General features: G+C 51.1%; 2 protein-coding genes across 4 annotated transcripts in view; both read right to left on the reverse strand.

The window, feature by feature from the left end:
- ELP3 (elongator acetyltransferase complex subunit 3) overlaps nucleotides 1–22,563 on the reverse strand; it is a 133,545-nt gene that overhangs the window by 9,498 nt on the left and 101,484 nt on the right. The gene's annotated exons all lie outside the window — the stretch shown is intronic.
- PNOC (prepronociceptin) lies at nucleotides 96–14,753 on the reverse strand. Of its 3 annotated transcripts, none has more exons than XM_058834604.1 (3): nucleotides 14,729–14,753; nucleotides 6,309–6,444; nucleotides 96–628 (listed from the first exon to the last, which is right to left on the reverse strand). In XM_058834604.1, the coding sequence occupies exons 2-3, from the start codon at nucleotides 6,426–6,428 to the stop codon at nucleotides 257–259; spliced, it is 492 nt and encodes a 163-aa protein (XP_058690587.1). In that variant the 5' UTR covers nucleotides 6,429–6,444; nucleotides 14,729–14,753; the 3' UTR covers nucleotides 96–256. The 3 variants fall into 3 exon arrangements, with proteins under 3 accessions (XP_058690587.1, XP_058690588.1, XP_058690586.1); XM_058834605.1 differs by lacking the exon at nucleotides 14,729–14,753 and adding an exon at nucleotides 8,638–8,664; XM_058834603.1 differs by lacking the exon at nucleotides 14,729–14,753 and adding an exon at nucleotides 8,398–8,431.

Consider the following 22,563-nt stretch of genomic DNA (forward strand, 5'->3'; position numbering starts at 1 on the left):
GTGACCCTGAGGATGACCCCGAGGTGACCCCAAGGTGACCCCAAGGATGACCTCAAGGATGACCTCCAAGACGTCCCCACGGGTGACCCCCCAAGTCTCCCTGGCCGTCCCTTCCCGCGTGGCCCCCGCGTCCCTCCCCGGCCTCGGCGCTGCCGTTCCCGCGCCGTTGCCGCGCGGTTCCTCTCGGTGATGGCCCCCGTGTGGGATGGCACCCATGGGATGTGGCGGGCGGGGTGGAGGGTGGCTCAGATCCCGCTCAGATCTCGTTGTTCCGGCCGGCGCCGCCCGGGCCGTACTCACTGGAGCGCGGCGCCATGCCCAGGTACTGCTTCAGGAACTCGCTAAACCTCTTCTGGTTGTTCCACTTCCGCGCCGACTTGCGCACCCCGATGAAGCCCCCGTACCGCTTCTGCACCCCCTTGGCCGCCCGGCCCGCTCCCAGCCGCCGGGAAATGTCCTCCCGCTCTTCCTCCTCCTCCTCCTCCCGGCGAGGCTGCGGGAAGGCGCCCGGCGCGGCCCTCTCGGCGTCCAGGCGGCGCGGCCGCGGCGCGGCTCGGCCGGCGGTGGCCGCGCACAGCTCCCAGGTGGCCCTGGGCACCGCTTGGCCTTCGCACTCCAGGATGCAGATCTGCGAGGGAAACGTGGATGGGCGTCAGGGGATCGGTGGGGTCGGATCTCCGGGAGATCTCTGATGGCTTCCCAGCCCATCCTGACCCATCCCGGCCCATCCTGGTCCATCCTGGTCCATCCCAGTCCATCCCAGACCATCCCAGTCCATCCCAGACCACGAGGAGATGCCAGCAGTTCCTGGTGAGCCTTCCCCGGCCTCACCCCGGAGGTGTCTCCTCCCAAACCTGGTCACCCAGAGGGGCTGAAGGTGATGGGGATGCTCAGCGTGGCTCTCCAGCCTTGCCCGGACTGGATTTGCTAATCCCTGCCCACATTCCTGGTTTCCCGTGGAATTCCAAGCTCCTGCTCCAGCATTTCCAGCTCTGCTGGGCCCTTCAAGCCAGAAATCATCCGGTGGAGCTGGGAGGGGACGGTGGAGCTGGGATGGGATGGTGGAGCTGGGACGGGACGGTGGAGCTGGGACGGGACGGTGGAGCTGGGACGGGACAGTGGAGCTGGGGCAGGACGGTGGAGCTGGGACAGGACGGTGGAGCTGACAGTGGAGCTGGGAAGGGATGGTGGAGCTGGGAAGGTGGGACAGGATGAAGGTGGGAAGGAACAACGGAGGTGGGATGGGACCGTGAAGGTGGGACGGGACCGTGGAGGTGGGACAGGATGGAGGTGGGACGGGACCGTGGAGGTGGGACTGGACCCTGGAGGTGGGACTGGACCCTGGAGGTGGGACCGGACCCTGGAGGTGGGACCGGACCATGGAGGTGGGACGGGACCTCTGGCCCATTCCCACTGCAGGTCCTGGTGCCTGGAGCTGTCCCTCCCCAGGGACAGAACTTTGCTCTCCTTGCTGCTCTTCCCGAGGTTTCTCCAGCTGGGAATGTTCCTCTGGATGGCAGCAGAGCTCCGTGGGGTCCCACCAGCCCTGCGGCACCCGCTGAGGTCCTCCTGCCCCTTTATCCTGGTCCTCCAGGTTCATCCACCCCAGGATTGTCCTCCAGGATGTCACAGGACACCGGGATGAAGATCAAGGCCACGAGCACCGCTTCTCCTCCAGAAACCCACCCTGGCTGCTCCCGGTGACCTTCCCGTCCCCCACTCCTTTGGAACGGCGCTGTGGGATGAGGATGGGAATTCTCCACACTCCAAATCCTCTCTGAAGATCCACGGGAACCTTCCAGATCCTCCTCCGTCCTTCCTGGAAGTCAGGCAGGACCTCTGGTTCCTCCCACCCCCAGGAACGGCCGTTCCCACCACATCCCTTCGTCACCTCCGTCTCCCACGGGTTCATCCCACCGCGGTTGTGTCTCGTCCCTTTCCCAGCCGGGATTTGGTGCCACCAAACCCATCCAGAAGAAAATCACAGGAGAACCAAACGGGATAAATGCCAGGAGGAACCATGGGTGGAAGGCCCAAAAGAGAAGGATTGTCCTCCTGCAGGTGGAATCATCTCCATCCCGACTTCTCCTTCATGGTGGGGTCGTTCCAAAGCTGAGCCCCAGCTGGGTTCATCGGAGCTGGGTGGGAATTCCCGTTCTCAGACCCTAAAACCCCATTTTTTATCCCTTTTTCCCCTCACACCACCCCGTTCTTCACAAGGGGTTTGTCCTTCCTGCGGCTCTTCCTCAGGAGAACAAATTCCGGATTCATTCCTGGAAATCCACCAAAACCTCCTTTCTTCACCAAAACCTCCTTTCTTCACCAAAACCTCCTTTCTTTGCCCACTAAATCCAAGGAATTCCCACAGGGTGGGTCAGTGGGGATCTGCTCACACCCAAATGAGCTGGAGAACATCTGGGGGAGGTGTCACGGCCACCTGCAGGCCCCAAACCTCTGCAGAACCTCTCTTCACCTTGGGACCATCGCCTTGGCCAGCCCGGAGGTGCCACCAGGCCCGGCGTGGTCCCTCAGGGCCATGGCTCCGTGGGTTCTTCTCAACCCCAAGAGCTCCACGGGTTCTTCTCAACCCCAAGAGCTCCACGGGTTCTTCCCAGTCCTGAGGGTTCCATCAGTCCTTCCCGACCCCAAGAGCTCTGTGGGTTCTTCCCAACCCTGAGAGCTCCACAGGTTCTTCCCAATCCTGAGGGCTCCGTGGGTTCTTTCCAGTCCTGAGGGTTCCATCGGTTCCTCCTATCCCTGAGGGCTCTGTGGGTTCTTCTCAATCCCAAGAGCACCATCGGTTCTTCTCATCCCTGAGGGCTCCATGGGTTCTTCCCAACCCCGAGAGCTCCATGGGTTCTTCCCAGTCCTGAGAGCTCCATGGGTTCTTCCCAACCCCGACGGCTCTGTCGGTTCTTCCTGACCCCAACGGCTCCACCGGTTCTTCCCATCTCGAGGCTTCCATGGGTTCTTCCTAACCCCAAGAGCTCCACGGGTTCTTCCCAATCCTGAGGGCTCCATCTGTTCTTCTCATCCCTGAGAGCTCCATGGGTTCTTCCCGACCCCAACAGCTCTGTCGGGTCTTCCTGACCCCAACGGCTCCACCGGTTCTTCCTGACGTCTCCATGGGTTCTTCCCAACCCCGATGGCTCCATCGGTTCTTCCTGACCCCAAGAGCTCCGTGGGTTCTTCCCATCTCTGAGGGCTCCATCAATTCTTCCCATCCCTGAGGGCTCCATGGGTTCTTCCCAATCCCGAGGTCTCCATGGGTTCTTCCCGAGGTCTCCATGGGTTCTTCCCGATCCCAAGGTCTCCGTCGGTTCTTCCCGACCCGGACGGCTCCTCCGACAGAACCCAGAAGAAGGAGAATTGTCCCCAAACGAGGCGGTGCCGAGGGTTCTGTGGGATGTGGAGACCCCCTGCGCCGAGCCGAGGTCCTCTCCTGGCATCTCCAAGGCTTTGGAAGGGGCTGTGCTGCTGGAAGCGATGGATCCCATGGAGGTGACAGCTCCAAGGCCATCCCGGGCTGTGGTGTCCATTCTCCTGGAAGCGATGGAAGGTGGCACCAAATCCCACCAGGAGGCTCCTTCCAGGCCAAACCGAGCCTCGGGAGACCCCAAATTCCGGTTCCATCTCCTCTGGCTTTGGGATTGGACCTGCCGTGGGATCCGTGGGCCACCAACTGTCCCAGCTCCTCTCCAAGGATCCCCTTGGAGCTCCAGGAGCGGGAAAAGGGGACCCCACAGAGCTTCTGGTGCCTTCAAACCCACATTTTGGGGCCCAGCCAGGGTGGTGGCACCCCAAAACTTGGCGGCAGTGACGTGCCTCGGTGGCACTGGGGTGGCTCCAGCATCTCCTGGAAGTTTCCGGTTCCTCCTGGGAATTTTTTGGGATATTTCCCACCTCAAGCTGTCGGCTCCTCTCGGGAAAGGCGGGGAACGGAATCCAGCGGGATTTATTATCCCAAATAAACGGGGGAGGTGATGGATGATTCCCTGGGAACGCCGGAACACGGCCACGGCTCAGCGGAGGGGAAAAGAAAGGATTCAGGAGCTGGAAAATTCCGGTTTGAGGGCTCTTCCCGTCCCGTGTGGGATGCAAACAGAGACCCGGAGGAGCTGGGGGTTCTCCGAGCTCATCCCACAAAATCCGAGCGGGGTTTTGGAGGCTCCTCAGGGGTTTTGGGGTTGAGATGGGTGAGGCAGTGATGGGGGATGGAGGTTGGGGATGGTTTGGGGTCTTGGGAGCATCCTGGTTTGGGATCTTTGTTCTGATTTGGGACCCTCCTGGTTTGGGATCTTCCCCTCCTTAGGACCATCCTGGTTTGGGATCTTTGTCCTGATTTGGGATCTTCACCTTCCCTTGGGACCATCCTGACTTGGGACTTTCACCCTGACTTGGGAGCATCCTGGTTTGGGATCTTCACCCTGATCTGGGACCTTCACCCTGGTTTGGGACCTTCACCCTGGTTTGGGATCTTCCCCCCCTCAGGACCCTCCTGGTTTGGGATCTTCCCCCCCTCAGGACCATCCTGGTTTGGGATCTTCACCTTCCCTTGGGATCATCCTGGTTTGGGATCTTCACCTTCCCTTGGGATCATCCTGGTTTGGGACCTTCACCCGGATTTGGGATCTTTGTCCTGACATGGGACTGCCCTGATTTGGGACCTTCACCCTGATTTGGGATCTTTGTCTTGAATTGGGACCATCCTGATTTGGGATCTTCACCTCCTCAGGACCATCCTGATTTGGGACCTTCACCCTGACTCGGGACCTTCACCCTGACTCAGGACCTTCACCTTGATTTGAGATCTTCACTCTGATTTGGGATCTTCCCCTCCTCAGGACCATCCTGGTTTGGGATCTTTGTCCTGATTTGGGATCTTCCCCTTCCCTTGGGACCATCCCAGTGCCCATTCAGGACCATCCTGGATATCCCCACCACCCGATTTGGGATCTTCACCTTCCCTTGGGACCGTCCTGGTTTGGGATCTTCCCCTCCTCAGGACGATCCTGATTTGGGACCTTCACCCTGACTTGGGATCTTCACCTTGATTTGAGATCTTCACTGTGATTTGGGACCATCCCCTCCTCAGGACCATCCTGGTTTGGGACCTTCACCCTGATTTTGGATCTTTGTCCTGACATGGGATCTTCACCATCTCTCAGGATGATCCTGATTTGGGATTTTTGTCCTGACATGGGACTGCCCTGATTTGGGATCTTCACCTCCTCAGGACCATCCCGGTTTGGGATCTTCACCCTGATTTTGGATCTTTGTTCTGATTTGGGACTGCCCTGATCTGGGATCTTCACCCTGATTTGGGACCATCCTGATTTGGGATCTTCACCCTGACTTGGGACCTTCACCTTGATTTGAGATCTTCACCGTGATTTGGGACCATCCCCTCCTCAGGACCATCCTGATTTGGGATCTTCACCCTGATTTGGGACTTTCACCCTGACTTGGGACCTTCACCATCTCTCAGGATGATCCTGATTTGGGATCTTCCCCTCCTCAGGACCATCCTGGTTTGGGATCTTCACCTTCCCTTGGGATCATCCTGGCTTGGGACCTTCACCCGGATTTGGGATCTTTGTCCTGACATGGGACTGCCCTGATTTGGGACCTTCACCCTGACTTGGGACCTTCCTGATTTAGGACCTTCACCTTCATTTGGGATCTTCACCCTGGTTTGGGACTGTCCTGATTTGGGACCTTCACCCTGATTTGGGATCTTTGTCTTGAATTGGGATCATCCTGGTTTGGGACCTTCACCCGGATTTGGGATCTTTGTCCTGACATGGGACTGCCTTGATTTGGGACCTTCACCCTGACTTGGGACCTTCCTGATTTAGGACCTTCACCTTCATTTGGGATCTTCACCCTGGTTTGGGACTGTCCTGATTTGGGATCTTCACCTTTCCCTTGGGACCATCCTGATTTGGGATCTTCACCTTCCCTTGGGACCATCCTGATTTGGGACCTTCACCCTGAATTGGGACCATCCTGATTTGGGACCTTCACCCTGATTTGGGACCATCCTGATTTGGGACTTTCACCCTGATTTTGGACCTTCACCCTGATTTTGGACCTTCACCCTGATTTTGGACCTTCACCCTGATTTGGGACCTTCACCCTGATTTGGGACCTTCACCCTCCCTCAGGACCATCCCGGTGCCCCCCAGGGATGCCGGTGACAGCGGTGGCACCGTCCCCTGAGACCCCCAACCCCTCCAGGCCCCACAGAGGGGCGCGGGTGCCCCGGGGCGTTGGGGACAGGGGGCGGTGGCGCTGGTGGCACTCACGAGGACGTCGAAGCTGTCGCGGTAGAGCTGGCGGTCGCAGTGCAGGCAGTCGCCGCGGCAGTCGCCGCGCGCGCGGGCGAAGAGGCACAGCAGCAGCAGGTCCCAGAGCACGGCCCTCATGGTGCCACCGGCGCGGCTGCGGGGACAAAGCCCTCAGGAGCCCGGGAAATCCCACAAAACCACGGGAAAACCCAGAAAATCCCGTAAAAATCCCATAAAAATCCCATAAGAACCTGCAAAATCCCATAGAACCCAGCAAAGCCCCACAAAATCTCATAAGAACCCCACAAAATCCCTCAAAATCCCATAAGAACCCCTCAAAACCCCGCAAAATCCCACAAAATCCCAAGAAACCCTGCAAAACCCCACAAAATCACATAAGAACCCCTCAAAACCCCGCAAAATCCCATAAGAACCCCTCAAAACCCCACAATATCCCACAAAATCCCAAGAAACCCTGCAAAACCCTGCAAAATCCTATAAAACCCTGCAAAATCACACAAAATCTCATAAGAACCCCTCAGAACCCCACAAAATCCCGTAAGAACCCCTCAGAACCCCACAAAATCCCACAAAATCCCATGAAACCCTGCAAAACCCACAAAATCTCATAAGAACCCCTCAAAACCCTGCAAAACCCTTCAAAATCCCATAAAACCCTGCAAAATCCCATAAAATCACATAAGAACCCCTCAAAACCCCGCAAAATTCCACAAAATCCCGTAAGAACCCCTCAAAATCCCATAAAACCCTGCAAAATCCTGCAAAATTCCGTAAAACCTCACGAAATCCCACAAATTTCCATAAAACCCTGCAAAACCTTGCAAAATTCCATAAAACACCGCAAAATCCTATGAAATCCCACAAAATCACATAAAACCCTGTGATACCCCAAAAAATCCTGTGAAATCCTTTAAAACACTGTGAAATCCTGTGAAATACCACAAAAATCCCATAAAACCACCAGAAACCCCTGGAAAATCCCATGAAATCCCACAAAATCCCATAAAACCCCCACAAAACCCCACAAAATCCCATAAAACCCTCACAAAACCCTGCAAAAACCTGTGAAATCCCACAAAATCCCACAAAATCCCACAAAATCTCATAAAACCCCCACTAAATCCTGTGAAATCAAAAAATTCCATAAAAGCCCCACTAAATCCCATAAAACCCCCACAAAACCCCACAAAATCCCATAAAACCTCACAAAACCCTGCAAAATCCTGTGAAATCCCGCAGAAATTTCATAAAACCCCCACAAAATCCCATAAAACCCCCACTAAACCTCACAAAATCCTGTGAAATCCTGCAAAACCCCCACAAAATTCCACAAAACTCCCACAAAATCCCATAAAACCCCACAAAACCCTGCAAAATCCTGTGAAATCCCACAAAATCGCATAAAACCCCCACAAAACCCCCACTAAATCCCATAAAACCCCCAAAAAACCCCCCAAAATCCCATAAAACCCCCACAAAATTCTGTAAAACCTCACAAAACCCTGAAAAATCCTGTGGAATCCCACAGAAAATCCCACAAAACCCCCACTAAATCCCATAAAACCCCCACAAAACCCTGCAAAATCCAGTGAAATCTCACAAAATCCCATAAAACCCCCACAAACCCCCCACAAAGTCCCATAAAACCCCCACTAAACCTCACAAAATCCTGCAAAATCCTGTGAAATCCCATTAAACCCCAACAAAATCCCATAAGACCTCCACTAAACCTCACAAAACCCCCATAAAATCCCACAAAACCCCCACAAAATCCCATAAAAATCCCACAAAACCCCACAAACCCTCACAGCGCCTGCACCGAAACGTTCCCGGCCGCTCCCTGCCCAAATTATCCGGAGGGGAAAGAAAGGATCCGATCCCAAAAGGAGCTGATCCCAAAAGGGGCTGATCCCAAAAGAAAGGAGCTGACCCCGAAAGGAGCTGATCCCAAAAGGAGCCGATCCCAAAAGGAGCCGATCCCAAAAGAAAGGAGCCGATCCCAAAAGAAAGGAGCCGATCCCAAAAGGAGCCGACCCTGAAAGGAGCCGATCCCAAAAGGAGCCGATCCCAAAAGAAAGGAGCTGACCCTGAAAGGAGCTGATCCCAAAAGGAGCTGATCCCAAAAGGAGCCGATCCCAAAGGGAGCTGATCCCAAAAGAAAGGAGCCGATCCCAAAAGAAAGGAGCCGATCCCAAAAGAAAGGAGCCGATCCCAAAAGGAGCTGATCCCAAAAGGAGCTGACCCCAAAAGAAAGGAGCTGACCCCAAAAGGAGCCGATTCCAAAAGGAGCTGACCCTGAAAGAAGCCGATCCCAAAAGGACCCGACCCCAAAAGGAGCTGACCCCAAAAGGAAGGAGCTGATCCCGAAAGGAGCTGATCCCAAAAGAGAGGAGCTGATCCCAAAAGGAGCTGACCCTGAAAGGAGCTGACCCCGAAAGGAGCCGATCCCAAAAGGAGCCGATCCCAAAAGGAGCCGACCCCAAAAGGAGCTGACCCCAAAAGGAAGGAGCTGATCCCAAAAGGAGCTGACCCCAAAAGGAGCTGACCCCAAAAGGAGCCGATCCCAAAAGGAGCCAATCCCAAAAGCTGACCCTGAAAGGAGCCGATCCCAAAAGGAGCCGACCCCAAAAGGAGCTGACCCCAAACGCGGATCCCAAAAGGAGCCGATCCCAAAAGAAAGGAGCCGATCCCAAAAGAAAGGAGCCGATCCCAAAAGGAGCCGACCCTGAAAGGAGCCGATCCCAAAAGGAGCCGATCCCAAAAGAAAGGAGCTGACCCTGAAAGGAGCTGATCCCAAAAGGAGCTGATCCCAAAAGGAGCCGATCCCAAAGGGAGCTGATCCCAAAAGAAAGGAGCCGATCCCAAAAGAAAGGAGCCGATCCCAAAAGAAAGGAGCCGATCCCAAAAGGAGCTGATCCCAAAAGGAGCTGACCCCAAAAGAAAGGAGCTGACCCCAAAAGGAGCCGATTCCAAAAGGAGCTGACCCTGAAAGAAGCCGATCCCAAAAGGACCCGACCCCAAAAGGAGCTGACCCCAAAAGGAAGGAGCTGATCCCGAAAGGAGCTGATCCCAAAAGAGAGGAGCTGATCCCAAAAGGAGCTGACCCTGAAAGGAGCTGACCCCGAAAGGAGCCGATCCCAAAAGGAGCCGATCCCAAAAGGAGCCGACCCCAAAAGGAGCTGACCCCAAAAGGAAGGAGCTGATCCCAAAAGGAGCTGACCCCAAAAGGAGCTGACCCCAAAAGGAGCCGATCCCAAAAGGAGCCAATCCCAAAAGCTGACCCTGAAAGGAGCCGATCCCAAAAGGAGCCGACCCCAAAAGGAGCTGACCCCAAAAGGAGCCGACCCCAAAAGGATGGGGAATCCTTTTGGGATCCGGAACATCCAGGGGAATGTTCCGGGAGGGCTCCTGGCGCGGCTCCCGGGATTATTTCTGGACGTGCCGGGGCAGAACATTCCCAGCTGTTCCCGGGATAATTCCGGACAATTCCCACCCTCCCTCCGGCTCCCGGCTGGGATTGGGGATCCGGCACCCCCTGTCCCCGGCCCGGGGCGGTGCTGCTGGAATCTGAGCTCGATTCCCGGAGAATTCCCAGAGAATTCCCAGAGAATTCCCAGAGAATTCCCAAAGAGTTCCCAAAGAGTTCCCAAAGAGTTCCCAAAGAGTTCCTGCAGAATTCCCACAGAGTTCCCAGAGAATTCCCAGTCCCAGCTGGCTTGGCCAACAGGTTGAGGTGACAATTCAGGGACCAGAGGGGACAGAGGGGACAGAGATGGGGACGTGGCTCCAGATTTAGGTGACAGTTCGGGGACAGAGATGGGGACGTGGCACCGGGATCAGGTGACAATGAGGGACAACAGAGGGGACAGAGGGGACAGGACCAGGATGGGGACATGGCTCCAGATTTAGGTGACAGTTCGGGGACAGGATGGGGATGTGGCACCGGGATCAGGGGACAATTTGGGGACCAGAGAGAGGTGACAGAGGGGACAGGACAGGGATGTGGCACCAGATTCAAGGGACAATGAGGGGACAGAGATGGGGACATGGCACAAGCTGAGGTGACAATTCAGGGACCAGAGATGACAGAGATGGGGACATGGCACCAGGTTCAGGGGACAATTCGGTGACAGAGGGGACAGGACAGGGATGTGGCACCAGATTCAAGGGACAATTCAGGGAGCAGAGGTGACAGAGGTGGGGACATGGCACAGGCTGAGGTGACAATTCAGGGACCAGAGGTGACAGATGTGACAGAGATGGGGACGTGGCGCCAGGATCAGGGGACAATTCAAGGACCAGATGTGACAGAGATGGGGACATGGCACAGGCTGAGGTGACAATTCAAGGACCAGAGGTGACAGATGTGACCGAGATGGGGACACGGCACCACAGGAGAGGACCCCAAATCCCCCATTCCCACTGTCCCCCCGTGTCCCCACGGGTCCCCAGGGTCACCTTTTGTCACCAGCGGGCGTTTGGTGACACTTTTGGGCTGTCACCTGCTGGGGACCCGATGAGAGCCGGGGGAGCCGTGAGGAGCAGCCGGGAGAGTCAGAACCCCCAAAACCCCCCGGAACCGCGAGACCCAAAATCCCGCACCGGGAATGGAGCCGCCACCTCCTGTCCCCGTGTCCCTGTCCCTCTGTCCCTCTGTCCCTGTCCCCATCCCCGTGTCCCTGTCCCCAGGTCCCTCTGTCCCTGTACCCCTGTCCCTGTCCCCATGTCGCTGTCCCTGTGTCCCCATCCCCGTGTCCCTGTCCCTCTGTCCCATGTCCCTGTACCCCTGTCGCTGTCCCCGTGTCCCCATGTCCCTCTGTCCCATGTCCCTGTCCCTCTGTCCCCCTGTCCCTATCCCTGTGTCCCCATCCTCCTGTCCCCCTGTCCCTGACCCCATGTCCCTCTGTCCCCATGTCCCCGTCCCCGTGTCCCCGTCCCCCGTCCCCGTGTCCCTGTACCCCTGTCCCCATGTCCCTCTGTCCCATATCCCTGTCCCTCTGTCCCTCTGCCCATGTCCCTGTCCCCATGTCCCTGTCCCCCTGTCCCCGTCCCCATGTCCCTGTCCCCATGTCCCTCTGTCCCATATCCCTGTCCCTCTGTCCCATCCTCCTGTCCCATGTCCCTGTCCCCCTGTCACTGTCCTGTGTCCCTGTACCCATGCCCCTGTCCCCCTGTCCCTCTGTCCCCATGTCCCTGTCCCCGTGTCCCTGTCCCCCCCGTCCCCATCCTCCCATCCCCATCTCTGTGTCCCTGTCCCCATCCCTGTGTCCCCATGTCCCTGTCCCCCCGTCCCTATCCCTGTCCCCCTGTGTCCCCATCCTCCTGTCCCATGTCCCTGTCCCCCTGTCCCCGTGTCCCTGTCCCCCTGTCCCCCATCCTCCTGTCCCATGTCCCTGTCCCCATCCTGTGTCCCTGTCCCCCTGTCCCCCTGTGTCCCCATCCTCCTGTCCCATGTCCCTGTCCCCATCCTGTGTCCCTGTCCCCCGCCCCTCTGTCCCCATCCCCGTGTCCCTGTCCATGTCCCCCTGCCCCTCTGTCCCCATCCTCCTGTCCCCCTGTCCCTGTCCCCGTGTCCCTGTCCCTCTGTCCCCGTTCCTCTGTTCCCGTCCCTCTGTCCCATGTCCCTGTCCCCCTGTCCCGGTCCTCTGTCCCTGTCCCCATGTCCCTGTCCCTCTGTCCCCATCCATCTCCCCATCCCTGTCCCTCTGTCCCTGTCCCCATGTCCCTGTGTCCCCGTCCCCCTGTCCCCATCCATCTCCCCATCCCTGTCCCCATGTCCCTCGTCCCTCTGTCCCCATGTCCCCCTGTCCCTGTCCCTCTGTCCCCCTGTCCAACGGGATCAGGAAGCTCTGAAACCCCCGGGGGGTCCCGCATCCCCCACCCCAAAATTCAGGCCGATTTTAGGGGTTTTTTTTGGGGGGGTCCCAGCCACAAATCCATAAAAAAAAATTGGGATGAGTTCCCTCCAATCCCCGATATTTGTTTTCTCCATTTTTTCCCATTTCCCCACGGTTTTTTCTCATTATTTCCCATTTTCCCTCAGGTTTTTTTTTTTCCTCATTCTTTTCCCTTTCCCCCCTACTTTTTTCTCTCATTCTTTTCCATTTTCCCAACGTTTTTCTCTCATTCTTTCCCATTTTCCCCTCTCATTATTTCCCTTTTTTTTCCTCTCATTCTTTCCCAATTCCCCCACATTTTTCCTCCCATTCTTTCCCATTTTTCCAACGTTTTCCCCTCATTCTTTCCCATTTTCCCCACATTTTTTCCTCCCATTATTTCCCTTTTCCTCCCATTTTTTTTTCTCTCATTCTTCCCCATTTTCCCAATATTTCCCCTCTCATTATTTCCCTTTTCCCCCCTCATTATTTCCCTTTTCCCCCCTCATTCTTTCCCATTTTTCCCACTTTTTCCTCTCATTATTTCCCATTTTCCCCACTTTTTTCCCTCTCGTTATTTCCCTTTTTTCTCTCATTCTTTCCCATTTTCCCCACATTTTCCCTCTCATTATTTCCCTTTTTCCCCCTCATTTTTTCCCATTTTCCCTCTCATTCTTTCCCTTTTCCCCCCTCATTATTTTCCTTTTTTCCCACTTTTTTCTCTCATTCTTCCCCATATTCCCAACATTTTCCTTCTCATTATTTCCCTTTTTTCCACACATTTTCCCTCTCATTATTTCCCTTTTTCCCCTCATTCTTTCCCATTTTTCCCACTCTTTCCTCTCATTTTTTCCCTTTTCCCCCCACTTTTCCCTCTCATTCTCCCCCATTTCTCCCACATTTTCCCCTCTCATTATTTCCCTTTTCCCCCCACATTTCCCCTTTTTCTTTCCCGTTTCTTTCCCATTTTTCCCCATTCCAAAATCATTTTTTCCCCACCAACAAAACCCAACCCGGGCCCTCTTTCCCAAAGGATTCTCCCACCTCTCCCTGACCACACCACAACCTCCTCGGAGCCCCAAAATCTTCCTTTTCCTCCCCAAAAAACCACCCCCAACCCACCCATCCCCGCTGCCCCGAGGTTAAAAAAAAACCGAATTTTTAATTTATATTTTCTATTTTTTTTTCCACCGGGTTGGAATTACCCTGATTAATTTCAGAGAGAGGAACAATAAATAAGAAATAAAAAAATAAATCAGGTTTTTTTTTTTTGTTCTTTTTTGATGGAAATCCAGCCTGCGCTGGAGATAAGGGCGGGTTTTTTTTTTTTTTATGGGATGAGGTGGAAAAAATCCGGCGGATCCATTGTGGGAGCAGCGGGAATTGGGAATAAACCCCGGGAGAGGAGCTGGGAAGGGGCAGCAGGTGCTGCCTCAGATGGGAATTTTTATCCGCTCCATCGGAGACGATCCCAGCCCTTCTTCCCACGGGATTCTCCCTCCTTTGGGATCGCCACAAACACCCCAAAAATTCCCCACTTTGGGATCATTCCCATCCCAAAATCCCAATTTTTTTACCCGAAGCCAAGGCCTGATCCAGAGGGAAAAATCCGCGGGAAATGAGGGAGAGATTTTCCCACCTCCCCCCTAAAAAAAAATTCAAAATAAAAATCAAATTATTCCCCAAGAATACTAAACCCCTGCCCCGAATCCTGCCGGGATTTTGGGGGGATTTTAGGGAAATCAGAGGGATTTGGGAATACTGGAGGAGGAGGAAAAAAAATAAAAATCAGCGCTGCCTTTTCGCGGTGCCCCTCAATCAGGTAATTGGCCATAATTGGCCAAAATGAGGCGCCGCGGTGTGACTGGAAACGCAGATGGGAGCCTGGAAAAAAAAAAGCTGCTTGGAGGTAAAAAAATAAAATTCCCAAAAAAAAAAAAAACCGGGAATAACATTTTTTTCCCCACAGAAAAAAAAAATGGGAATGAGATTTTCCCTCTCATCCCCATCTCAACCGCTTTTTCCTGATTTTTTTTTTATTATTTTTTTATTTTTAGGGGGGCTCTAAACCGAACAAAGCAATAAAATAAAATAAAAATATTTCAGTCTTTTTTTGGGGGGGTTTTTTTTGGTGATTTGAAGGGAAAAATCCCGGGCAAGTCGCGACTGGAAGGGAGAGGAGTGGGAAAACGGGATGGGGGAAAAATCGCGGCGTGGCTGCCGCCTTCCAAAAAAACCCCCAAAAATCCCAAATGCCGATAAATTCCCGTTTATCCCGGAGGAAAAGCGGGCTCCGGGCAGGCCACGCCGCCTCTTGTTGCATCCCTGCGGCTCCGCTCCCGGGATTTTGGGGCTGGAGAGCGAAACTTTTCCTCCGCCGGGATAAGAGGAGGAAAACCGGGCTGAGGTTTGGAGATCCAGCGGGGAGAGAGAGGGGCTCAGCGGAGGGATGGAGAGGGGGGAAAAAGGAGGGGAAAATGGGAAAATCCCCCAAAAAAGAGGGATTTGGGAAGAGGAAGGGAGGGATTGAGGGATTCCTACCTGCGCTGAGCTGGCGGCTCCTCGGCTCCGCGCCCTGCCCGGCGCTGCCGGAGCCGCCGGGGTTTTATAGCCGGGATCGCGCCCCCCGCCCCGGCCACGTGCGCGCCTGAGCCCACCCACCCCCGGGGCCGCTCCAACCCCCGCCCCCCGCGCCCTCCCCGCCGCCCCAAAATCCCGCAGCGAACCCCGAAACGCACGGCCTGAAGCTTACCGGTGTCCCCAATCCCAAATCCGGTACCCCGCATCCCGAATCCCGCACCCCGCATCTTCCCGGCAGCCCCACATCCCAAATCCCGCACCCCGAATCTTCCCCACATCCCAAATCCCGCACCCCGAATCTTCCCCACAGCCCAGATCCCGCACCCCGAATCCCAAATCCCGCACCCCGAATCTTCCCCACAGCCCAGATCCCGCACCCCGAATCTCAAATCCCTCACCTCGAATCCCAAATCCCGCACCCCACATCCACAATCCCGCACCCCAAATCCACAATCCCTCACCCCGCACCTTCCCCGCATCCCAAATCCCGCACCCCGAATCCTCCCTGTATCCCGAATCCACAATCCCGCACCCCGAATCCCAAATCCCGCACTCCTAATCTTCCCTTCAGCCCCAATCACAAATCCCGCACCCCGCATCCCAAATCCGGCACCCCGAATCCCAAATCCGGCACCCCGAATCTTCCCCACAGCCCAGATCCCGCACCCCGAATCCCAAATCCGGCACCCCGAATCCACAATCCCGCACCTCGAATCCCAAATCCCGCACCTTCCCTTCAGCCCAATCCCAAATCCCGGACCCCGAATCCCAAATCCGGCACCCCAAATCCGTAATCCAGCACCCCACACCTTCCCTGCATCTCAAACCCCGCACCCCGCACCTTCCCTACAGCCCCAATCCCAAATCCCACACCCCGCATCTTCCTGGCATCCCCAATCCCAAATGCCGCACCCCAAATCCACAATCCCTCACTCCGCACCTTCCCCGCATCCCAAATCCCGCACCCCGAATTCTCCCTGTATCCCGAATCCACAATCCCGCACCTCGAATCCCAAATCCCGCACTCCGAATCTTCCCTTCAGCCCCAATCACAAATCCCGCACCCCGCATCCCAAATCCGGCACCCCGAATCCCGAATCCCGCACCCCACATCCTCCCTGCAGCCCCACATCCCAAATCCCGCACCCCGAATCCCAAATCCCACATCCCAAATCCATAATCCAGCACCCCACACCTTCCCTGCATCCCAAACCCCGCACCCCGCATCTTCCCTACAGCCCCAATCCCAAATCCCGCACCCCACATCCATAATCCCTCACCGCGCACCTTCCCTGCAGCTCCAATCCCAAATCCCGCACCCCGAATCCCAAATCCTGCACCCCGAATCTTCCTGGCACCCCGAATCCAAAATCCCTCACCCCAAATCCATAATCCCTCACCCCGCACCTTCCCTGCATCCCCAATCCCAAATCCGGCACCCCGAATCCCAAATCCCTCACCCCGAATCCCAAATCCCGCACCTCGAATCCCGAATCCAGCACCCCACATCCATAATCTCGCACCCCAAATCCATAATCCCTCACCCCGCACCTTCCCCGCATCCCAAATCCTGCACCCCGAATTCTCCCTGTATCCCGAATCCACAATCCCACACCCCGCATCCCAAATCCCGCATTCTGAATCTTCCCTTCAGCCCCAATCACAAATCCCGCACCCCAAATCCCAAATCCGGCACCCCGCATCCACAATCCCTCAGCCTGAATCTTCCCGGCGTCCCCAGTCCCAAATCCCGCACCCTGAATCCACAATCCCGTACCCCAAATCCATAATCCCGCACCCCGCACCTTCCCCACATCCCAAATCCAGCACCCCGAATCCCAAATACTGCACCTTGAATCCCGAGTCCCGCACCCCGCATCCGAAATCCCGCGCCCCACATCCTCCCTGCAGCCCCAATCCCAAATCCCGCACCCCTAATCCACAATCCCTCACCCCACACCTTCCCCGAATCCCAAATCCCGCACCCCAAATCCATAATCCCTCACCTCACATCTCCCCTGCAGCCCCAATCCCAAAATCCTGCCCCTCGAATCCCAAATCAGGCACCCCACATCTGAAATCCCCCACCCCACATCCACAATCCCTCAGCCTGAATCTTCCCGGTGTCCCCAATCCCAAATCCCGCACCCCGAACCCACAATCCCCCATCTTCCCCACATCCATAATCCCGCACCCCAATCCCAAATCCTGCACCCCAAATCCATAATCCAGCACCCCACACCTTCCCTGCATCCCAAATCCCTCACCCCACATCCTCCCTAGAGCCCCAATCCCGCACCCCGAATCCTTTCTGTATCCCGCACTTTGAATCCCAAATCCCTCACCCTGAATCTTCCCTGCAGCCCCAATCCCAAATCCCGCATCCTCCCCGCACCCCGAATCCACAATCCCTCACCCCAAATCCATAATCCCTCACCCCACATCTTCCCTGCGCCCCAAATCCCAAATCCCGCACCCCAAATCCCAAATGCCACATCCCAAATCCATAATCCAGCACCCCACACCTTCCCTGCATCCCAAACCCCGTACCCCGCATCTTCCCTACAGCCCCAATCCCAAATCCCACACCCTGCATCCCAAATCCCGCACCCCGAATCCCAAATCCTGCACCCCAAATCCACAATCCCTCACCCCTCATCTTCCCTGCGTCCCCAATCCCAAATCCTTCACCCCAAATCCACAATCCCGCACCCCACATCTTCCCCACATCCTGAATCCCAAATCCCACATCCCAAATCCAAAATCTCACATCCCTCACCCCACATCCCACATCCTCCCCAAATCTCAAATCCCAAATCCCAAACCCCAAACCCAGCATCCTCCCCACATCCCAAATCCCAAACCCTGCATCCTTCCCAGATCCCAAATCCCAAACCCTGCATCCTTCCCAGATCCCAAATCCCAAATCCCAAACCCTGCATCCTCCCCAAATCCCAAATCCCAAACCCTGCATCCTTCCCAGATCCCAAATCCCAAATCCCAAATCCCAAATCCCAAATCCCAAACCCTGCATCCTCCCCACATCCCAAATCCCAAACCCTGCATCCTTCCCAAATCCCAAATCCCAAATCCCAAATCCCAAACCCAGCATCCTCCCCACATCCCAAATCCCAAACCCTGCATCCTTCCCAAATCCCAAATCCCAAACCCTGCATCCTGCCCAAATCCCAAACCCTGCATCCTGCCCAAATCCCAGATCCCAAATCCTGAATCCCAAATCCCAAATCCCAAATCCCAAACCCAGCATCCTCCCCACATCCCAAATCCCAAACCCTGCATCCTGCCCAAATCCCAAATCCCGAATCCCGAATCCCAAATCCCAAACCCTGCATCCTGCCCAAATCCCAAACCCTGCATCCTGCCCAAATCCCAAACCCTGCATCCTGCCCAAATCCCAAACCCTGCATCCTGCCCAAATCCCAAATCCCGAATCCTGAATCCCAAATCCCAAACCCGGCATCCTGCCCAAATCCCAAATCCCAAATCCCACATCCTGCCCAAATCCCAAACCCTGCATCCTCCTTACATCCCAAATCACAAACCCCACATCCCAAATCCCGCATCCTTCCCAAATCCCAAATCCCAAATATCAAATTCCAAACCCCACATCCCAAATCCCAAATCCCAAATATCAAATTCCAAACCCCAAACCCCAAATCCCAGATCTCAAATCCCAAATCCCACATCCTGCCCAAATCCCAAATCCCAAATCCTGAATCCCAAATCCCAAATCCCAAATCCCAAATCCCACATCCTGCCCAAATCCCAAATCCCAAATCCCAGATCCCAAATCCCAAATCCCAAATGTCAAATTCCAACCCCTGCATCAATTCCAAATCCCAAATCCCAACAGGATGAGACGAGATCCTGAATTTTGGGAATTCTTTGGGAAAATGGGATGAGATCCTGAATTTTGGGAATTTATAGGGAAAATGGGGATGAAATCCTGGAATTTGGGAATTTATAGGGAAAAAAAAAGGGATTTATTTTTTCATTTTAAAAATCAGATTTTTTAATAAAAATGTGGCTCCGCTCTCTCCTGGAATATTCAGGAATATCCAGAATTCCCTGGATTTTAAGAGGTTTTGTTCTTTCCTGGGATAATTTCCCAAACTTTCAAGGTTGGAAAATTTGGGTGGAAAATAAAATTTTAATTATTATTTTTAAATGGTTTTTTTTGGTGTTTCTGTCCCAAATCCAGGTCTGAGAATCAGGAAAATTCAGGAAAATTCCGGAAAATTCCGGAAAATTCCAGGAAAATTTCAGGTAAATTCCAGGAAAATTCCAGGAAAATTTCAGAAAAATTTAGGAAAATTCAGGAAAACTCAGAAAAATCCAGGAAATTTCAGGAAATTCAGGGAAAATTAAGAAAATATCAGGAAAATTCAGGAAAATTTCAGGAAAATCCAGGAAATTTCAGGAAAATCCACAAAAAAATCAGGAAAATCCAGAAAAATTCAGGAGAATTCAGAAAAAATCAGGAAAATTTAGGAAAATTTCAGGAAAATTTCAGGGAATTTCAGGAAAATGCCGTGAAATTCAGGAAAACTCAGGAAAATTCAGGAAAATTTAGGAAAACTCAGGAAAATCCAGGAAATTCAGGGAAAATTAAGAAAAATTTACGATAATTCAGGAAAATTGAGGAAAATTTAGGAAAATTCAGGGAAATCCAGAAAAATCCAGGAGAATTCAGAAAAATTCAGGAAAATTTAGGAAAATTTCAGGAAAATTTCAGGAAAATTCAGGAAAATTCCAGGAAAATTCAGGAAAATTTAAGGAAAATCCAGGAAAATCCAGGAAATTCAGGGAAAATTAAGAAAAATTTACGATAATTCAGGAAAATTGAGGAAAATTTAGGAAAATTCAGGAGAATCCACCAAAAAATCAGGGAAATCCAGAAAAATGCAGGAGAATTCAGAAAAATTCAGGAAAATTTAGGAAAAATTCGGTAAAATTTCTGGGAAATTCAGGATAATTTCAGGAAAATTCCAGAAAATCCAGGGAAATTCAGGAAAACTCAGGAAAATTCAGGAAAATTTAGGAAAATTCAGGGAAATCCAGAAAAATTCAGGAGAATTCAGAAAAATTTAGGAAAATTTCAGGAAAATTTCAGGGAAATTTCAGGGAAATTCAGGAAAATTCAGGAAAATTTCAGGAAAATCCAGGAAAATTCAGGAGAATTCAGGAGAATTCAGAAAAAATCAGGAAAATTTCAGGGAATTTCAGGAAAATTCCGTGAAATTCAGGAAAACTCAGGAAAATTCAGGAAAATTTAGAAAAACTCAGGAAAATCCAGGAAATTCAGGGAAAATTAAGAAAAATTTACGATAATTCAGGAAAATTTAGGAAAATTTAGGAAAATTCAGGGAAATCCAGAAAAATCCAGGAGAAATCAGAAAAATTCAGGAAAATGTAGGAAAATTTCAGGAAAATTTCAGGAAAATTCAGGAATATTCCAGGAAAATGTAAGGAAAATCCAGGAAAATTCAAGAAAATTCAGGAGAATTAAGGCAAAAATAGGAAAATTCAGGGAAATGTGGATTTCCCAAGCTGGGAAAATCGGGAATTGTTCCCCTGGAATTTTTCATTCCTGAGGATTCAGAGCACCCTGGGATCCCATCCCAAGGAATTCCGGGATCCAGGAGGCTCAGGATCCGTCCTGAGGGATTTTTATGGAATTTGGGAAAGGAAATCTGGGGATTTTCTGGGATTTGGGGTTTTTTTGGGATACCCCAGGAATTCCTTCCCAAATCCCTCCCCATTTTCCCAGGGAATTCCCTCCATTCCCAGCCTGGGATTGGATCTGGAATTAGCCTGGAATTATTCTGGAATTATTTTGGAATTATTTGGGAATTATTCAGGAATTATTCTGGAATTATTCGGGAATTATTTGGGGATTATTTAAGGATTCTTTGGGAATTATTTGGGAATTATTCAGGAATTATTCTGGAAGTATTCGGGAATTATTTGGGAATTATTGGGGAATTATTTGGGAATTATTCAAACCATTCCAAGGAATTCCAGGATCCAGGAGGCTCAGGATCCATCCCGAGGGATTTTTATGGAATTTGGGAAAGGAAATCCGGGGATTTTCTGGGATTTGGGGTTTTTTTGGATACCCCAGGAATTCCTTCCCAAATCCCAAATCCCTCCCCATTTTCCCAGGGAAGTCCCTCCATTCCCAGCCTGGGATTGGATCTGGAATTAGCCTGGAATTATTCTGGAATTATTTTGGAATTATTCTGGAATTATTTCGGAATTATTTGGGAACTATTCTGGAATTATTCTGGAATTATTTGGGAATTATTTGGGAATTATTCGGGAATTCTTTGGGAATTATTCTGGAATTATTTGGGGATTATTCGGGAATTATTTGGGGATTATTTGGGAATTATTTAGGAATTATTTGGGAATTATTCTGGAATTATTCTGGAATTATTCGGGAATTATTGGGGAATTATTTGGGAATTATTCTGGAATTATTTGGGAATTATTCAGGAATTATTTGGGAATTATTCTGGAAGTATTTGGGAATTATTCAGGAATTATTTGGGAATTATTCGGGAATTATTGGGGAATTATTTGGGAATTATTCAGGAATTATTCTGGAATTATTTGGGGATTATTTGGGAATTATTTGGGGATTATCTGGGAATTATTCTGGAATTATTCTGGAATTATTTGGGAATTATTCCGGAATTATTTGGGGATTATTCCGGAATTATTTGGGAATTATTCAAACCATTCCAAGGAATTCCGGGATCCAGGATGCTCAGGTTCCATCCCGAGGGATTTTTATGGAATTCTGGGAAGGGAGACCCTTCCTGGAGTCCCCAATTCCCAGGGAATTCCCAAAATTCCTTCCCTTGGGATGGGGCTGGATCCAACCCCAGGCTGGGAATGGAGGGAATTCCATGGGAAAAACGGGAGAAATTTGGGAAAGAATTCCCAGAGAATTCCTGGGAAAATCCAAGGAAAGGCTCCCTCTGCTCATCCCGATATTCCCAGCTCCGATCCCACCTGAATTCCCCAAAAATAAAGAAAGAATCCCCAAAACCGGAGCTTTTTGAGGCTTTGGGAGAGCAAAAATTTAAACCCGATTAAATTAATTAAATTTAATTTTATTTATTTAATGTATTTAATGTATTTAATGTATTTAATGTATTTAATGTATTTAATATATTTAATTTATTTAATTTATTTTTTATTTTAATTTATTTATTATTATTTTATTTTATTTATTATTATTATTGTTATTGTTATTATTATTTTATTTATTTTTATTTTTATTTTTATTTTTATTTTTATTTTTATTTTTATTATTTTTATTTTTATTTTTATTATTTTTATTTTTATTTTTATTTTTATTTTATTATTTAGCTATAATCATAATTACAGTTATAATTATAATTATAATTTGTAAGTCAAATTAAATTATTTTCATTATAATTTAATTAATTTATTTAATTTATTTAATATATTTTATTATTTAGCTATAATCACAATTACAGTTATAATTATAATTTATAAGTCAAATTTAATTATTTTCCTTATTATTTAATGAATTTGAATAATAATTTAATGTATTTAATATTTATTTTCCATGTTTTTAATTATAATTATAATAATATAATTATAGAAACGTAATTATAATTATATAAAACATACATTTATTATACTATCATTTATTCTATATTAATATATTATATTATATTATATTATATTATATTATATTATATTATATTATATTATATTATATTATATTATATTATATT

Source organism: Poecile atricapillus, chromosome 3, assembly GCF_030490865.1.
Source record: "Poecile atricapillus isolate bPoeAtr1 chromosome 3, bPoeAtr1.hap1, whole genome shotgun sequence".
NCBI classification, from domain to species: Eukaryota; Metazoa; Chordata; class Aves; order Passeriformes; family Paridae; genus Poecile; species Poecile atricapillus.